We start from the raw sequence: 17,120 nt of genomic DNA, 5'->3' as shown, positions 1-17,120 counted from the left end.
ACCTGCCCCACTGGGCACCCATTATTTCTGGGATCTCCGTTTCCAGGCTTGTGGGCTATATAGAAGGGGGGAGGGGGGGTGCTTTTTGCCTCTTGCCCTTCAGAGGAGGGTGACCAAGAAGGTGAAGCCTCGGGAAACAAAGCCGGATGAGGAATGGTTGAAGGCGCTGGGGATGTTTCGCCTGCAAAAGAGGAGATAAGGCAGCCACCTTCAAATACCTGAAAGGCTGTTACCTGGAAGAAGGAGCAAGCTTGCTTTGTGCTCCTCCAGAGGGTAAGACCCAGTGGAAGGGTTCTCAGCTCCTTCCTTGGAGGTTCTTAAGCCTGTCTTGGATACTTTAGTTGAGATTCCTGCATTGCAGGGGGTTGGACTAGATGACCTTTGGGGTTGATTCCTTCCAGCTCTGCAGTTCTAATATTCTGAGAGCTCTTTAGCTGGATCAGGCAAGAGGTGGCCCATTCCAGCCAGCTTCCTGCTCCCACATTGGCCAGCCAGATGCTCACAGTCAGTGTAGCAGCTGCCGATACCCTCTCCACACTTGGGATGATCTCCTGCAACTGACATTCAGAGGCGTCCGGCCTTTGCAGTGGTGGGAGAGCCTGTTCACTGTGTCTGTTGGATCTCTGTATTCTGCCTATTGCCTCTTGGCCTGCAGCCCCCAGCTACCTGCTCCAGGCTGGTTGTCTCATTCTGCAGAACATTCATAGAATCATAGCCTGGTCGTCTTGGAAGGGACCCTGAGGGTCATCCAGCCCAACCCCCTGCAATGCAGGAATCTTCACGAAGGCATCCATGGCAGATGGTCATCCAACAGTTCCCCCCCCCCACATCTGCTCTCAGGGAAGGGTCCTGCTTGTGATCATGGGCAGCCGGCAGGGCATTGGGTGTGAAGTAAACCACCCATAGGTGTTTGCCGCCCCCCCCACCACTGCCACTCTCCTCACCCGGCGTTGCCAATACTAATGAGACACCCTTCCAGTCAGGTCTGGGTCTGGGCACAGCTCCAGGAACAGGAAGGAAATTGCCCAGGTGTCTGCCTGGGTAGCAAGTGGTCCAGAATCCTCAATTCTGCTGCAGCAAAATGGGGGGGGGGGCAGGCAGGCAAGCAGGCTTCCTCCTCCTCCTCCTCCTCCTCCTCCTCCTCCTCCTCCTCCCCCCCCTCCTGGGGTGCTCTGAGGAAGGCCAGTGATTCGCTCGCTCAGCAGTTGGAAACTTTGCTTGTTAGCAGTGCGGGAGAAAGTCTGGGCGGCTGTGCTGAGCTGGCAACTCCCTTCCTGCTGGGGAGAAGCTATGATGGCACAGTGGGGGGGGGAGGCACTGCAGCTGGGCAGAAAGGGGTCTCTTCTGGCCTGGCCCTCTTGCCAGGAGGCATTGGCGGGGGGGGGGGGCTGCAGAGCCTGCCTGGGACGCCCCTCCTGTGCAACCCTGAGGCCTCTGCCCTTCATTCTCGCTCCTTTCTGGTGGGTCCCTGACCCCCCCTGCCAAGTCAGCTGCAGGAGGGAAGAGTGTTGCGGCACAGGGGGCTCCCCCCAACTAAAGGGCTCTCCCTTGGTTGTCTGGGAGTTCCCACCTTACAGAGGGGGCTTCTGGCACCTTCTTTAGGCCTTCTTAGAGCTCTGCTGGATGAGGCCAGTGACCCATCGAGTCCACCATTCTGTTCTCATGGCACCTAACAGTCCTGGGGGAGAGTTGCCATTGTATGCCCTCGATGACACCTGGGGTTTTATTTCTTTATTGAATTTCCATCCCACCTTTCTCTACAAGGAGCTCAGGAGGGCCGGTGTATGGTTCTCCCTTCCTCCTCATTTAATCTCCACAACAACCCTGTGAGGTAGGCTGGGTTGAGGGGAGCATTGACTGACCTTCCTGGCCGAGGAGGGATTTGAACCCTAGTCTCTCCCAGGTCCTAGTCCAGCACTAACCCCTGGCTTTCTGTTGAAGATCGATAGATCCCACAGTCATTCCTATTAAACTGCCTTTAATACTACGTTTTTAAATGGCTGTAACCTTCCTTTCCTTTGTTGTCAGTTTTTAAGCAGAGGTCGGATGGCCATGTGTCAGAATCATGGAATCAGTTGTGATTCCTGCATTTGGGGGGGGGGGACCTAGTCTGGATGACCCTTCTGTCATTCTATATCCTGGGACCCTACGGTGGTGGGCGGGCAAGAAAATCAAGAGCCATTCATAATAATGACAACAAGGTGAAATGTCCACAGGCTTGCTACCTACCTTTTGCTTTCTCCCCCCCCCCCAATTCCCCAAGGTGCCTCCCCCTGGCACAGCCACTTGGGGGTGAGCTGGGAAACTGAGTTGCGGGGCGAAAGGGGCGCCAGCCAGGAAACGCTCTCTGTGGCAAAGAGAGGCTGGAGGGTCCTCCGGCAGCGGGCTGTGGCCTCCTCCCGCCTCTAGGCTGGGAGATGGAGCCCCTGGTCGGTTTAAGGAGGCACAGCAGAGGCTCTTTGGGGGTGTCCCTTCCCTGATGTGCCTCTTGGAGGCCGACACAGGCGGTGGGATGGCTGGGAGGGAAGGAAGGAGGGTCCTCCTGGCCGGGTGGTGAGGGTTTCTCCTCCTCCTCCTCCTCCTCCTCCTCCTCCTCCTCCTCCTCCTCTTCCTGCTCCCCATGAAGGCCATGCTGCTATTCTTAGCTGTGGCTTCTGCCTGGCTGGCGTTCCTGGCCTGTTGACGCTGAAGGGCCCCTCCCCCCTCCCCCCCCTTTCCAACAGAGGCAGCAGCAGACCCACCAAAGACCAGAGCTTGTCGCTTTGTGTTTTGTGATCCTGCCTGAGACTGGAGGTGGCAGAGGGACAGGAGAGGGTGTTTTTTAGGGGTTAGCCACGTGGCAGAGGGAATTGTGGGAGCCTCCGAAAGGAAACTGGGCACATTTGGGAGGGGCTTTAAGAACATCAGAAGAGCCTGCTGGATCAGGCCAGGGGCCCGTCAAGTCCAGCATCCTGTCCTCACAGGGGCCGACCTGTGGGAACCCCCCCCCAGCAGGAGCTAAGCACAAGGCAACGCTCCCCTCCTGCAACTGGGATTCAGAAGCGTTGCAGATTCTGGCTGTGGAGCCAGAGCAGGGGCGTCCTGGCTAGTAGCCCTCGACCGCCCTCTCGTCCTCCGCAAATGTCTGTTTCACCAGACCTTGAATGGGATTGGTGGGTGACAGGATTGGGGAGTTATTTCAGAAGAAAAGTGAATGGCAAGGAAAGGGTTAATCCCCCGCAGCCCTACTCTGATGCAAATTCCCCCCCCCCCACAGCTGCCCTTTAATAGTCAGCCCCTTTGGTGGCCTGATCCAGCTGCTACAGAGCTCCCTTTAGGTTCTTGTGATTCCTAAGTGGAGCCTCCATGGATAGCGTCAGTCTACCTTAGAAAGGTGGAGAACAAGAGTGGGAGAAGGTTGCTGCGCTCAGGTCCTGCTTGTGGGCGTCCCTTTGAGGGCCTCTGGTTGGCCAGGGGGAGAACCGGGTGCTGGATTAGGGGCCCCCACTTTGGTGGCCTCATCCAGTTGCAGGCTCTCCTTCTCTTCTGGGCTCCTGGGTCACTTGATCTGAGCAAGGCTGCTTCTTATGACTCGCCATCTGCTCTGCATAGCGTTAAGGCCAGTTAATAGAACAAGTCAGGGATTCCTGCGTTGCATTGCAGGGGGTTGGACTGGATGTCCCTTGGGGGTCCCTTGCAGCTCTACACCTCTCTTATTTTCATTATCCCTGTCTTACTTTTGCACTGTTTTCTTAGCCAGGGTTGTAGTGTGGCATATAACTGGAATGGGTTTCCACCCACTCATCTCCTCTCTTCTCTTCTCCCTGCAGGTCCGCCACCCAGGGAGGCTATGGGCTGGCGCTGTGCCTTCCAGCCCCACAAGTGACCGACCCTCAGGAAGCTGAAGCAGCAGCCGTGAGCAGGATGGCCCCCCTTCCCCCCTCTCCCTTCTCCCGGCCGAGAGAGAGGCCCTCGGTGGCCAGGGACGGACCCTAGAGAGGGGGGAGGGGAGGAGGAGAGCAGGCCATGGGGCACCTGCCAGCTGGGGGGCAAAGGCCAGGCCTCCACCAGCCATGAGGCGCCGGCTGCCCTCTGGGGAGTGGCTGAGGCTGAGCCCCAGGCAGCAGCACCCTCAGGAGAGATGCTTTGCGCCACGGCGGAGGGGGCAGCCAAATCGAACGCTTTCTGCGGAAGGGCTTGAGGTTATGCGGGGCAGGAGGCCGTGACGCCCCCCCCCCGGCGGGGCAAAGTGGCTGCCATGGCCAGCCAGGGGGCAGCCCTGGAGGCCGGCCAAGAGAAGGCTGCCGCCGCCGGGGTCCGCTCCGTGCTGCTCAAGCGTGACTCGCCGGGTGCTGAGGATCGCCTGCAGCGCCGCCACCGTGCCCGGCAGGTGCGCTTCAAGGACCTGGAGGAGGGCGGAGAGAAGCCCCTGGGCAGCCCCACCCCGCGGGCCTCTGCCGCCAACTGCGCCAGGCGGAGCTGGCCCCAATCCGGGCCCCGCCTGCTGCTTGCCCTGCCGGATCCCCATGGGGCGACTGGCATCAGCACCGCCAGCCAGACGTCGCCCAGCCTGCAGCGGCCCCTCCGCAGCAAGAGCTCCTGCGACCTCGCCCAGGAGGGGGCACCCTCTGCAGTGGGCCGCAACCAGGATCCACCCCCGGGGGGCACCGCCAGCCTTCCTGCCCTTGGTTGCTCCCTTGCCTCACCCCACACCCAGCAGCGCCCCAGGCTTCCTGCCACCCTGTGCCCCGGGCTGCCACCTCCCCGAGGATCATGCCCCCCATACCCGGGGTGGGGGGAGCCGTGCCTCTTGGCCAGCTGCTCTTCCCAGCGCAAGCACTGTGCCCCCTCCTCCATGCAACCCCTCGGCAGCTCTGGCGCCCCCTGGCTGTGCCAACTCCCTCTCTGTCAAACTCCCTCTGAGCAGGCCTCTAGAGCCCCTCCCTGTGCCCCCCAGAGGAGCACCCCTTCCCCCAACCCCCTTTCTCAGGGCCCCCCCACCCAAGACCCCACCCCTGCCTGCCTGCTTCCTGCAGCAGGGCCCCCCAAGTCAGCAAAACCAGCAGCGCCCGGGGCCTCCCCGGAGAGCCTCAGCACCACTCAGGCCCACCCCACAGCCCCCACGCCTTCCCAGAAGCCCCCGGACCCCCTTCTGCCCTCCTCTAGGAGCAGCTGCCCCCCTGAGGCCTGCCTCTCTGCCCAACCTGGGGGGACGTTTCCCTGCGTCCAGGACCACCACCTGCAGCTGGTGTCTGTGGCTGAAGGGCCACCGTGTCCCGCTGCTGCAGAGAGGGAGCCCCCGCCAGCATCTCAGGACCTCCCCAGGCGGGTGGGTGAGATCCACTCCCAGCTGCAGTCCCTCGAGGGGGTGCTGGAGACCAGCCAACAAACCATCAAGGTGCTACTCGATGTCATTCAGGATCTGGAGAAGAAGGAGGCCCAGCGCGATGGGTGAGGCGGGTCTTGGGCTGGGTGGGTTCTGGGTTCCCCAAGGAGCCCACCGGCCAGGCCTTGAGCCACCTTGACCCTTGGAAGCCAGGGATGTCGAAGAGATGCTAGGAGAGCCTATATTTATTAGATATTCTCCTTACTTCTGCAGAGTGATATCCCTTTTGTGGCTTAAAAAGGACCTTCGATGGGCTAGTTTTAGCCTTTCTGTTTAAGTAATCTAGGATGTTTTAAGGCAGATTGGATTCTCCTGATATTTCCCCCTTTTCTCCCCCTTTGAAAACAATAATCATACAAACAGTCTTGTAAGAGATTAAAAACAACATCTATTCACTCAGGGTTTCTGCGGCAGAATAACAGCTTTATTCAGGGGGCTTAAAATGGTAATTCAGTTACAGAGACAAAATTTGCAGGGCCTCTAGGGACCCTGAGGGTCATCTAGCCCAGCCCTCTGCAATGGAGGAATATGCAGCCATCCCATACGGGGATCGAACCTGTGACCTTTGTTTTCCGCACCAGGCTCCAACCAAATGAGCTAATTTGAGAGGCGTACTTAAGTTGAGCTTAAAAGGGTGTCTGAACATTGGAGCTCAGACACTTCGCAGATGTTCTCCTATTTCTGGCTTGGGGGTGAAGAGACAAAAATGAGAGCATGTGCCCAGGCAGGCAAGGAGAAAAGATCTATGGCTGTGCCCTCTGCCCATCAGGGCACCATGGGACTGGCTCTCGCAGAGTTCTCTCCAGCAAACACAAAGGAAAATGCTGTGAGCGTCAGCTGCTCTCGGCTGCCTGTCCAGCAAAAGACGACATTTTGGTTTGACTGTGCTTGAAATGATGGAGCACTGTGCCTGCCCACTTTGGAAGCCAAAGCAGTGCCACTGTGGGGCCAGCCCCCTTGCCTTGGGGCAGCCTCTGTGCTGGGAGGCTGGAGGGGCTCCTTTTCTGCCTGCCTGCCTTGGCTTCCCTTCCTAAGACCTCCTGGGGTTCTCCTGGCCCCCAAAGCCAGCTCCCCCCGGCCCTTGGGGCATGGCTGCCTGCTTGTGCCCTCCGGGACCTTCGGCTCATGGGCTCATCCTGCTCTGTTTCAGGCGGCAGTCCTACCGGACAGGGCAGGACACCACCAACTGCGGGACCTGCCGGAACAGCGCTTGCATCATCTACAGGTAGGAGGGGCCTCGGAGCAGGGGTGGGGTGGGGTTTGGGGGTGCCCAGTCCCACCAGGCCCCCCTGGCTTCCCCACCTCCTCTGCTCTCGGCTGCCGGCCACGGCATCCACCTGCAGCCCAGACCTAGGCTGCTGACATTCACATTTCACATCAACATAAAATGTAAGCCTGTTCAGTATTATGGAGGTGATGATCCTGCGCTTTCTGCTGAGCGAGGGCAGAGGGGGCTCAGGAGAGAGAGGAGGTCTGTATCGTTGGCCCGGTTCAGAATGTGGTCTGGGGTGAAGAGGATCCCCTCCCTCAGGGCATTCTCGAGCAGGTCGGGCGCCCTGGCGCTGAGCGGCGGAGATCGCTCCGGCACCCCCGCCCTCGCAGGGCGCAGCATGGTTTCCGCGCGGCTTTGCCACGCAGCGCCCCACCTACCGGCCCGGCGCCCTGGCGCACCGCGCCACCGGGACTCTACCTAGAGCCGGCCCTGCCCTCCCTAAAGGGCCAGCATCTCCCCCCCCCAACCCACTTTCAGGCTAAGCCCACCCAACTCCGTTGTCTTTTGGCTGCTTTCCAGTCCTTTCCAGTCCTGCTGGATCTCTGGCAGGCCCACTTTTCTCCCTGCCCAGCCGATTTTTCTCTCGCCCAGGTCACCCTCTTCTGCAACAGAGCCCCTTCCCTGCTTGGGCCTCTGTTTTGGCCTAGCCAGGAATGGCTCAAGAGTTGGAGGGGGCAAGGCTTCGGAAGGTCACTTGCTGGAAACCGCAGGAGGGGGGAGGGCTGCTCTTGTGTTCGGATCCTGCTTGCAGGCTTCCCACAGGCATCTGGTTGGTCACTGTGAGAACAGGAGGCTGGACGAGGTGAGCTCTTGGCCTGATCCCTTGGGCTCCCTGGCACTGTAGGGGCAGTGGATTTTGATGGGGGTGCGATGGGGCAGGAGCAGACTCTGCAGGGCCTGTGGTGAGCTTGTACCATATCCCAGGGAAATGCCTGCCAGGCTGGGGCAGCCCCACAGGGCCCAGACCCATGGAGCTGACAGTTGCAAATGGCTACCAGCCCCTTTCGCTACATTCTGCTTCTAAATACCAGAGGCTGCCTCTGAGTCCTTCTTAGATATTAATTATTTATTTATTTATTTATTTATTTATTTATTTATACCCCGCCCACATCTGGCTGGGTTTCCCCAGCCACTCTGGGCAGCTTCCAACAGAAGTATTAAAATACAATAATTTATTAAACATTAAAAGCTTCCCTAAACAGGGCTGCCTTCAGATGTCTTCTAGAAAGACTGGTAGTTGTTATTCTCTTTGACATCTGATGGGAGGGCATTCCACAGTCATACCTCGGTTTAAGTACACTTCGGTTTGTGTACTTTCAGTTTAAGTACTCTGTGGACCCGTCTGGAATGGATTAATCCACTTTCCATTACTTTCAATGGGAAAGTTCGCTTCAGGTTAAGTACGCTTCAGGTTAAGTACGCTTCAGGTTAAGTACGGACTTCCAGAACCAATTACACTCATACTTCAGGTTAAGTACACTTCAGGTCGAGTCCTCCGGAGACCATCTGGAATGGATGAGTCCACTTTCCATTCCTTTCAATGGGAACGTTCGCTTCAGGTTAAGTACAGACGCAGTCAGAATAAATAAATAGATAATAAAAAGTGTCCAGTAGCACCTTAGAGACCAACTAAGTCTGAAGAAGTGTGCATGCACACGAAAGCTTCTACCCAGAACAAACTTAGTTGGTCTCTAAGGTGCTACTGGACAATTTGTTAAGGAGGGGTTAGAGGAAGTCAATACCCCATGGGGGGCTGTGAGCCAGGATGGTGAAAGGGGGTCCAGGGAGAGGCGGGTATCTCTGCTCTGGGTTCCCTAGAATCCGAGTCCTAGAGGGCTCTTGCTCTCAGCCCTGGCTGTTTGGCACAAGGAAGACATCTTCCGCAGACCATAGAATCCTAGACTTGTAGAGTTGGAAGGGACCCCGAGGGTCCTCTAGACCAGCCCCCCCCCCCCCCGCAAGCATCCTGGCAGACGGCCTCCCAACCTCTGCTTAAAAACCTCCAAGGAAGGAGAGACCGGCAGCCTCTGCTCCTTGGAGGCTTTTTTCTCGGTTCCTGCCCTACGTTTCCATTGACCTTTGGAGGCTGTTGGGGGGGGGGTGCTGGCTGTGCAGAGCCTCCCTGGCAGGACTGGGCCCTCTTCCTCTTCCCGCCACCCTGCCTGCCTGCCCGCCGGCTCCTTCTGGCCTCCTGCCTGTGTGGCTCACACAAAGCCTCAGCGCTAATTGGGATTGACGGGTCTGTCTCTACCGCTGCAGCGACGGGTGAGACATGCCAGGGTCGGCAGAGGCAGGCAGGCTCCCATTGGTGCCCCCCCCCAGGCTCCTGCCGGCTGAGCTGCTTCCTCTGCACCAGCTCCCATGGCCCCCCAGGAGGGATGGGGGCAGCCCAGTCCAGCCAGACCTCCGTCTCTGCCCCCAATTCCTAGCGTTGGCTGAGTGGGGTTCCTTGGGAGACGCCACCCTCTGACTTGCTCCCCGCCTCCCCACAGTGTGGAACATGATTTCCGGAAGCAGGAGGGGCGTTTGCAGCAGGTGCTGAGCACCATTGAGCCTGAGCCGAGCCACAGCCCCCCGGGGGCTAGGCCAGCTGCCACGCCGAACCACCAGGAGCCGTCGCCAGCGCTGAATCTGGCCGTGGTGAAAGCGGAGCCCAAGAAGTCCCGGCGAAAGTGTTTCTGGTTCCTGTGATGGTGCCGTGTCCAGAAGAGTCCGGGGGTTTCCCTCCCCAAGGAGAGGAAAAGGAGCCATGGGGGGGGGCTGCCTTCCCCCCACCAGTCAACCTGCTACAGAGCTGCAGCGTGGAGAGATTGCACCAGCCTTTTTATTGTTCGAATCTGTCCAGTTTAACTTGCAGAGCCCCCACCCCACCCCCAATGAAAGGATGGGAGGAGGGGAGGGAAGACACACACACTGTATTCGAGGAGGTCTCAATAAACTCTTGTTTTCAAACTGCTTCTCCTTCAGAGTCTTTCTTTGGGGAGGGGGAGGGAGGCTGCCTTATCCCAGAATCAGGACAAGCCCACCCCCACCCCCGGCAGCAAGGTAACTTCCTAGTCTGTGGTGTAGGAAGGGGGGTGCAGGGGGTGTGGGCCGCCCCGCATGTCATCCCCGAGGGGGGTGACAAAAAATAACTCCTGCACGCACGGCATGCCCCTTCCTGCGCCACTGCAGGAGCACCCTCCCCTTGAGTGATTTCCAGAAACTTTGTAGGCAGAGCACAGCCTTTATGGCTAGTAGCCTTCGACAGCCCTCTCCTCCAGCAATCTGCCTAATCCAGAGGCGTAGCTGGGTGAGGCCCTGCCTTGGCTCGCCCCATCTCCGGCTGCAAGCAGGGCAGTCTCGAGCAGGTCGGGCGCCATGGCGCTGAGGGGCGGAGATCGCTCCGGCGACCCGCCGGGCACAGCATGGTTTCCGCGTGGCTTTGCCGCGCAGCGCCCCACCTACCGGCCCGGCATCCTGGTGCACCGCGCCACCGGGGCTCTACCTAGAGCCAGCCCTGGCTGCAAGGCACACACGCCGCCCCAGGCACCTGAGCGGCTAGCTACACCACGGTTCCTAGTCACCTGGCAGAGGGAGGGGCCACTGCAGGACCCGAATTGGGGCGCCGGTAAAGCTCAACCAATGATCTTTTTTAAGATACTGTTGGGGAAGTCACCCCTGCATTTGGGTTTATTGTTTCAAGCACTGAAATATTTTGGCCGCAACATGCAAAATGTGTAAAAACAAAGACCAACATGGGAATCTTAACCAGAAATTTTTAAAAATCATAGCTGGAGTGGGGAGATTCCTCCGCTTCTGTCTCATCTGCTAGAAAAATACGGGTTCACATTGTCCACTGAAGTTGATCAAGTCCTTCTGTGGGCCAGAGGCAAGTGACAGGGTGAGGAGACACTTTCTAGTGACCCCGAGGAACTAAAGGGGAGGGGGCAACCCCCTTGCCAGTCTTGATGGGGGAGGGTCCCTTTCTGCGCCCGCAAGGCTCTCAGGGTGACCACGAACCTCCAACTTCTTCCTTGCACAACAGAGTGAGGCTGCTGGGGCTCTTGGCTTGACCCGGACTTGGCAGAGAACCAGGCCCGCGTGGGCTCCTCGCCTCTGGCTTTGAATCCCGGATGGGCACCCCAAATGCATGTCCCTTTCCCAGTCCTTGTGTCCTGCCTGCCTCCTTTGTCGCCCATGGAGGGATCCACTGAGGAAGAGACTGAGCTGCTTGGCAGGGAGGCTGTCAGCCCCTGCGGTCCCAGAGGTAAAATGGGCATAGATCCGGTCCCATCTATGGGAGATGCTGGGGGGGGGCACCCAGTAATCAGAGCACAGGAAGAGGCTGCTGGATGAGGCCATTGGCCAGCCAATGGGAGAAAGACCATGAGCAGGACCAAAGCTCAAGATTCCTGATTCCTTGTGATTCTCAGCAACTGGTATTGAGAGACCAGCTGCCTCTGATTCTGGAAGCAGGAAACCACCATAGTAGCTAGTGCCCATTACTAGCCTTCTTTTCCACAACCCTCATTTAAAGCCATCCAAGCGGGCTTTACCCTCTAGTGGCAGTGAGTTCCACAGGTCTATCGAGGGGCTGTGTGAAGTCCGTTCTCATGCCTGTTCCGAATCTCTGGCTATGATTTCAGCTTCCATGGATGCATGTCCAGATAAGCCGCTCTAGTAGCAAGACCCTGGATGGGAGGAGCTGCCAGTCAGAGTGGGCTGTACTGGGCTCACTGAGGCAAGTGGAACCTTCCCTCGGTTTTGCCATGTGCAACAAGGTCAGGACTAGGAAACGTTGGCTTGCAGACCAGCATGGAGGCGCCAGGAGAAGGACAAATGCTGGTCTGCAGACCCTCTGCTGGTGGCAAGGAGAAATGTGAGAGACAAAAATAAGAGCAGCGTTGGGTCCGGCCAGGGGCTGGAGAAAAGAGAGGCTCCCCCAGCCAGGCTGAGAGCAGCAGCTCCCCCCGCCCCCGCGACATACAGGCCACCTTCTCCCCCCAGTGACGGAGGAGGCCTCAATCCAAGGCAGCCCACGCTTCTACGGCTACATAGGAGCCAACTCCTAGGGTCTGAGGTCCCTTTGGCTCCCCCAATAACATATTTGAGGGGGCTTCTTCCCCATGGCATTGCCAGAACATGGTGCCCCTCACTCCACACCTAAAGCACAGCTACTCTCCCCCTGTACATTAAAAAGGAATGCCTGGTAGACTTTTTTAGGATTTTGAAAAACAGGATTTATTTCGAATGAAGCAATGGCATTTTTGAGTAGATCAGCTGCCATACTTTGATGCCGATTGTCTTTCCGAAGCTCCTTGGATTGGCATGTGGGGGTAGCGCAGCCTCCAGATGTGGCCTTCCAGATGTGTCCAGGCTCTAACTCCCAGCTGCTAGCAGGGCCCACAGGAGAGGAGGGGGAGGAAGGGAGCGGCTGCTGCTGGAGCCTGGCTACCCAATCCCCTCTGCCCCACTGCAGCAGCCACCCCACAAGAGGGAAAGTGGAGAGGGGGCTTGGGGGCTAAATCCGCAGACACTCTTTGTGAGGGCTCGGCAAGGGAGGTTGTGTACAATGGGTGGGGGTGGGGTATCAGCTTTGATGCTGGGCTCTGCACCACTTGGGCAAGATGGGGCCGTGCAACAGTTCGGTGGGGAGCTGGGGTGGGGTTGGATGTCCCAGGAGGCCCCTCTCGGCTTCTCACAGGCTGCTTGCTGGGGAGGCAGCCAGACGCTTCCCGATACAAATGCTGGAGAAAGGAGAGGGAAAGGGCTTGGTCAGGAGAGGCAAGGCCAGCAGCCCCCTCTCTTGCTCCCCTCCTCCAGGAAAGTGGGAGAGGCAAGGGTACCCACAACAGAAGGCTCTGAGCAGCAGAAGAACACGAAAAGAGGCTGCTGGATCAGGCCAGAGGAGACCCATCGAATCCAGCATCCTCTTCTTGCAGTGGCCAGCCAGGTGCCTGGGGGGAACCTAAGCTCAGAGACGTCACAGCAGGTCTCAATGTGTTTTGGAGGGGAGGGGGGTAGGAGACAGGCAGTATTGGGCAGAATTAAGGGTGTTTCTGTAAAGGGAGAGAAAAATCAACCCCCGTCCCCATGTTTTTTTGGCATGATCCCATTTCTCCTCAACTGATGGGCCACTGCTGTGTGTGAGAGAAGAGGTTTGGAGGTGCTAACTCTGCCTGGTTCGTTGCCTCTCTCTCTCCCCCCCCCCGACTCACCCAAGGCCCAAGGCCAAGACGTGGCTGAGCAGCAGAGAGGGGATGACCAGAAGCAGCAGCTGGGGGTCCCGCAACCCCCTCCTCCTGTGTAGAACTGGGCTGAGCAGGGGGGCACACGCAGGGGATAGACAGGCCAGCTCCCTGCAGAGAGACAGAGAGACAGAGTCCAAAGTGGAGCAGCAGTGGGGTGAGAGTCTTGCCCAGGGGGGGCAAGGACCCCCATGGAAAGGCAGTGAAGAGCCATCCTTACTTTTGGTGCTCAGGGGGGCTGGGCCACGACCAGGGCAGGGTCCCCAGCTGGACAGACCCTTCAGCGTCTTCCCTCTGCAAAGAGAAAGTCCAGCATCCCATAATATTTTTAAGGGTGGAGGGGGACATCACCTGGGCAACCATCTGGGAATGTCTTGTGGGTGGGTGTGAACACACCTGTTTATGGATCTCGAGGTGCTTTGTGGGCCGGTCACCACAAAGACCCCTGAGATTAAACCTTTCAGGACCCCAGTTTGGTTGGCGCCTTCTGAATGTGAGGCTACAAGCCCACAAGCCCATGGCCCAGGTGGGTCCTTTGCACACCTCAGCATTGACACTCACCTGCCCTGGGCTCAGCTCCTCCACACCAGGTGCCTTCAGTGCAAGGAAGGAGCTGGAAACACAAGAGAGATTTCACTGCCATACTGTTTGTGAGCATGCTCAGAAGCTGCTGTGAAGCCCTTTAGAGGCTGATGCCCTCACTGGACCTAAATCTCTACCAGGCAAGACCTGTCCACACCCTGTGAAGATGCTCAGGTGCCTCCTGTCCTCCTGGGCAGGTGAAGTGGTTGGCCAATGGAGCCTCAGGCAGGAGAAAGACACTAGGTTGTCACCACACAGAAGAAGCCCAGGTCATCCTTGCAGGGGGGTTTGTGTCCCTGGAAGATGTCTGGTGGCCACTCCCAGGCCGGTGTTTCTGGGGAAGCAGCTGTAGAAACCAGACCCCACACAGCAAAGGCTCCTTCTGACTAAACACCAGGAAGAAGTTTCTGAGCTGTTTGACAGCGGAAGAGACTCTCTAGGGAGGTGGTGGAGTCTCCTTCCTTGGAGATTTTAAAGGAGACGTTGGATGGCTATCAGTCATGTTGTTGAGATCCCTGCATTTCAGGGGGCTGGACTAGATGGGCCTTGAAGGTCCCTTCTAACTCTACAATTCTGTGATTCCACGATTCTTTCAGCTCTGGTACATTTATAATGGCAGGATGTGGGGTTCACCTCCTCAGGTTCATGTGGCAAGGGGGAGCCCAAAGAAAACCAGCCAAACTTTCCAATTTCACAGGGAAAAGTTCAGAAAGACAAATCTCAAGAGAAGCGATTTGGTTCAAACTCTGACGTTTCAGAGCATCCCAACAAGGGAACGGAACAGAACCGCAAGTACTGAGGGAACATCTGGGCAATTAGCATTAAAAGGAGCTGACTGGAATTTGCTTAGGAGCGCAGTTATGCCAACTCCAGTAAAAGCCACAGTACAGCCCCATAGTGTGTGTGGGGGGGAGTAGAGTCAGGTTCACGGGAGGACTTTGGGAGCACTTGGAAGGAAGAGCTGGCCTCCCCCCAGGCCAGGCAGTGGGCCGCCCCCTGGGTACGCAGCCCTGAGCAGGGGTTAAGGAAAGGGCGAAGAGCCGGGGATGCCCAGTAGCGCCTGTCTGGCTCTGAGGGGCTGATCTGCCATCCCCTCACCAGAGAGACCCGGCAGTCCAAGCTTGGTCTCCAGCCCGCCCGCCCCCCCCCACCCCGGTGCCGTCGCTTCCCGGCTGCGCTCACAGCCAGTTGCAAGGAGTTCCGCCGACCCCGCTGCCCACGAAAGAGTCATCCGCCCCCAGCCACCTACCCCTCGGCCCGCGGCGACTCCACCTCCAGCTGCGCTTCCAGCAGAATCTGTTCCATGTCGCGGTGGGGCGCACAGGCCGGCGTGGGGGGCTCCTCCTGGCCAAGTGGGGTCACCTCCACCCAGGAGCCTAGGAAGTGGGCAGGCAGGGAGGGAGGGGCAGTTAGAGGGACCGAACTGGATCCCCCCCTACCGCAATCTGGTCCCGCAAGGGACCCGGCGCGGGAGCGCGCTTCTCCTCCCCTCCGCCCGCCCAGGGCCACTCACTCTGCAGGACGTCTTCCCGGGGCGCCTCCATCGCTCCGCTGCCTGGGGCTCCCTCCCGGTGCCAGGCAGGTGCCCGTCCCATTAGCCAGCCGGCCAGCTGGAGGCCACGTGACGCCCAGCCGGCTGCCTTCTGTAAACAGAAGCGCCGGGCACCCTCGCGCCTTAAAAGGGCGACGCCAGCCTGCTCCTGGGAGGGGTGGGGACCCCAATCGGCAAGAGACAGGGGAAGGGGCACCGTCCCATGTGCAAGGGCTGCCCTATGGAGGACGGAGCCGGCTCCTTTCCCAGCTGCTCCGGAAGGGAGAACCCGTCCCGAACCATTGGATTCAAAGGATCAGGAAGGAAATTCTATCTTTCGACAGGAAGAGCTTTTGCAGTGGTGCCTGCATTGCCAGGGGTTGGACTAGATGGCCCTTGGGGTGCCTTCCATCTCTACAATTCTGGGATTCTAAGGGGAAGGCTTTCTGAACATCACACCGTGGAGTTACAATCAGAATGCAAAATGACCGTAACAGATTGGAGAACTGGGCACAAGCTCAGAAAATGAATTCCAATAGGGACAAATGCTAGGTTCTGCACTGAGGCAGGAAGAACCAGATGCACAAATTTAGGACGGCCAGTGCCGGATTGACGTATAAGCTAACAAGCTATAGCTTAGGGCCCCACTCTCTTGGGGCGCCAAAATTACTACATAACATACTGTATTCAACACAAAAAACAGCGACCATTTGTTGTTGACAAAATACAGCTGGACATATAAAGGACCCCATTACCTCCAGTAGCTGAGGGCCTCATCCAACCTAAATCCGGCCCTGAGGACGGGGGGGGGGACCCCTGGCTTACTTACTAGCAAGTACCTGTGAAAGGGATCTCGGGGTCTTGGTGGACCACAAGCTTAACGTGAGTCCAGTGTGATGCAGCAGCAAAAAAGGCTAATGCTCTTCTAAGAGAAGTCCTAGTCCTGCTCTATTTCTTTCAAAGAGCGGGGCGCCGCCGAAGCCACGGAAGGAGGGAGCTGGAGGAAGGCAACTCGCCCCCCCACCCCCCGTTGCCCCTTTAAGAGTAGCCGGCTACGTGCTCCATGAATGAACGCGCGGCCGGGAGGGGCGCAGCCAGACATGCCGAGCTGCACGCATCTCCCGCCCGGGAGGAGGAGGCTGACCTGGGCCGACCCCGCGAGCGGAGAAGGGATCCGAGGACGGGGAGCAGTATCCTCCGGAGCGCGCCGCGCGCCCCCGCCTCCCGGGCAGCCTTCCTCGCCCCTCTCCTCCTCGCAGCTTCATTTGCCCAGGACTGCGGGGCGGGGGGGGGGGGGAACCTGAACAAATTTAGGCTGCCCCACTGATTCAGAGAACTGGAAGGGGGACCCCCCCCCAACGCAGGAAGCGCTCATCAAAGGATGCCCAGAATAGAGGCACCAAGGATCCAGAGTTCCTCCTGCCACACTCGCAGCCACTGGATTCTGGAAGGTGTGGAGAGTACCCCCCCCCATTCCCCCTCAGGGTCGCCTAAGACCTCCCCCTGGAACCCGGTTCCCCCCAGGAACCGCTGCCCTCTCCAGGTGGTCAGGAAGGTTCCCTTTGTCCAAAGTACAGGCAGCCAATTGGACAGTGACAACCCCTCCCCTTTCAACTCCTAGGTGATTTTCAAGGCTCAGGTGGAGTCTATTGGACCCCCCTCTCAGGGAAAATAGCATGCAGGTGGCCGGGCTTTCTTTTCTTGGGGGAGCAGAAGGGCTGGCCCCCCGCAGCCCTCACTCAAGGATCCAAAGGCGCCCCCACTGCTTTTGTTTCCAAGGAGCTTTGGGGCACCTGCTCAGGGCAGAGCTATGCAAGGCTGCCACAGCAAGGAGACCAAAGGAAAGAAGCAGCCATTCCGCTAAAGGAACACCACACCGCTGGGGGCTAGAAAAGGCCGCCAGGCATTGGAAGGGAGCCCATGGGTCATCTAGTCCACCCCTCACAATGCAAGAATCACCCCCCCCCCACACACACTACTATCACCCCAACCCCACTACAGTGGAACCTCGGTTAATGAACACCTCGGTTTACGAATTTTCGGTTTACAAACCCCGCCGACCCATCTGGAACGGATTAATTCACTTTCCATTACTTTCAATGGGAAAATTCGCTTCAGTTTATGAATGCTTCAGTTTAT

At 58.2% G+C, this 17,120-nt stretch overlaps 2 protein-coding genes across 3 annotated transcripts; one reads left to right on the top strand and one right to left on the bottom strand.

Annotated features, from left to right (window-relative positions):
* Window positions 1–4,237: 4,237 nt before the first annotated feature.
* Window positions 4,238–9,509, top strand: LOC118095518 (INSYN2B protein). Its single transcript, XM_035136769.2, has 3 exons — window positions 4,238–5,430; window positions 6,516–6,590; window positions 9,131–9,509. The coding sequence occupies exons 1-3, from the start codon at window positions 4,238–4,240 to the stop codon at window positions 9,327–9,329; spliced, it is 1,467 nt and encodes a 488-aa protein (XP_034992660.2). The 3' UTR covers window positions 9,330–9,509.
* Window positions 9,510–11,788: 2,279 nt separating this feature from the next.
* On the bottom strand, window positions 11,789–16,468 carry LOC118094315 (BCL2/adenovirus E1B 19 kDa protein-interacting protein 3-like). 2 transcript variants are annotated; one of them, XM_035134579.2, is made up of 6 exons: window positions 14,964–16,468; window positions 14,700–14,826; window positions 13,430–13,481; window positions 13,089–13,162; window positions 12,839–12,979; window positions 11,789–12,367 (listed from the first exon to the last, which is right to left on the bottom strand). In XM_035134579.2, the coding sequence occupies exons 1-6, from the start codon at window positions 15,043–15,045 to the stop codon at window positions 12,319–12,321; spliced, it is 525 nt and encodes a 174-aa protein (XP_034990470.1). In that variant the 5' UTR covers window positions 15,046–16,468; the 3' UTR covers window positions 11,789–12,318. The 2 variants fall into 2 exon arrangements, with proteins under 2 accessions (XP_034990470.1, XP_060134253.1); XM_060278270.1 differs by lacking the exon at window positions 12,839–12,979.
* Between the last annotated feature and the right edge of the window lie 652 nt (window positions 16,469–17,120).

Source organism: Zootoca vivipara, chromosome 9 (genome assembly GCF_963506605.1).
Source record: "Zootoca vivipara chromosome 9, rZooViv1.1, whole genome shotgun sequence".
NCBI lineage: Eukaryota > Metazoa > Chordata > Lepidosauria > Squamata > Lacertidae > Zootoca > Zootoca vivipara.
The sequence above is the reverse complement of the archived record's forward strand: the minus strand, read 5'-3'. Positions and strand labels throughout refer to the sequence as shown.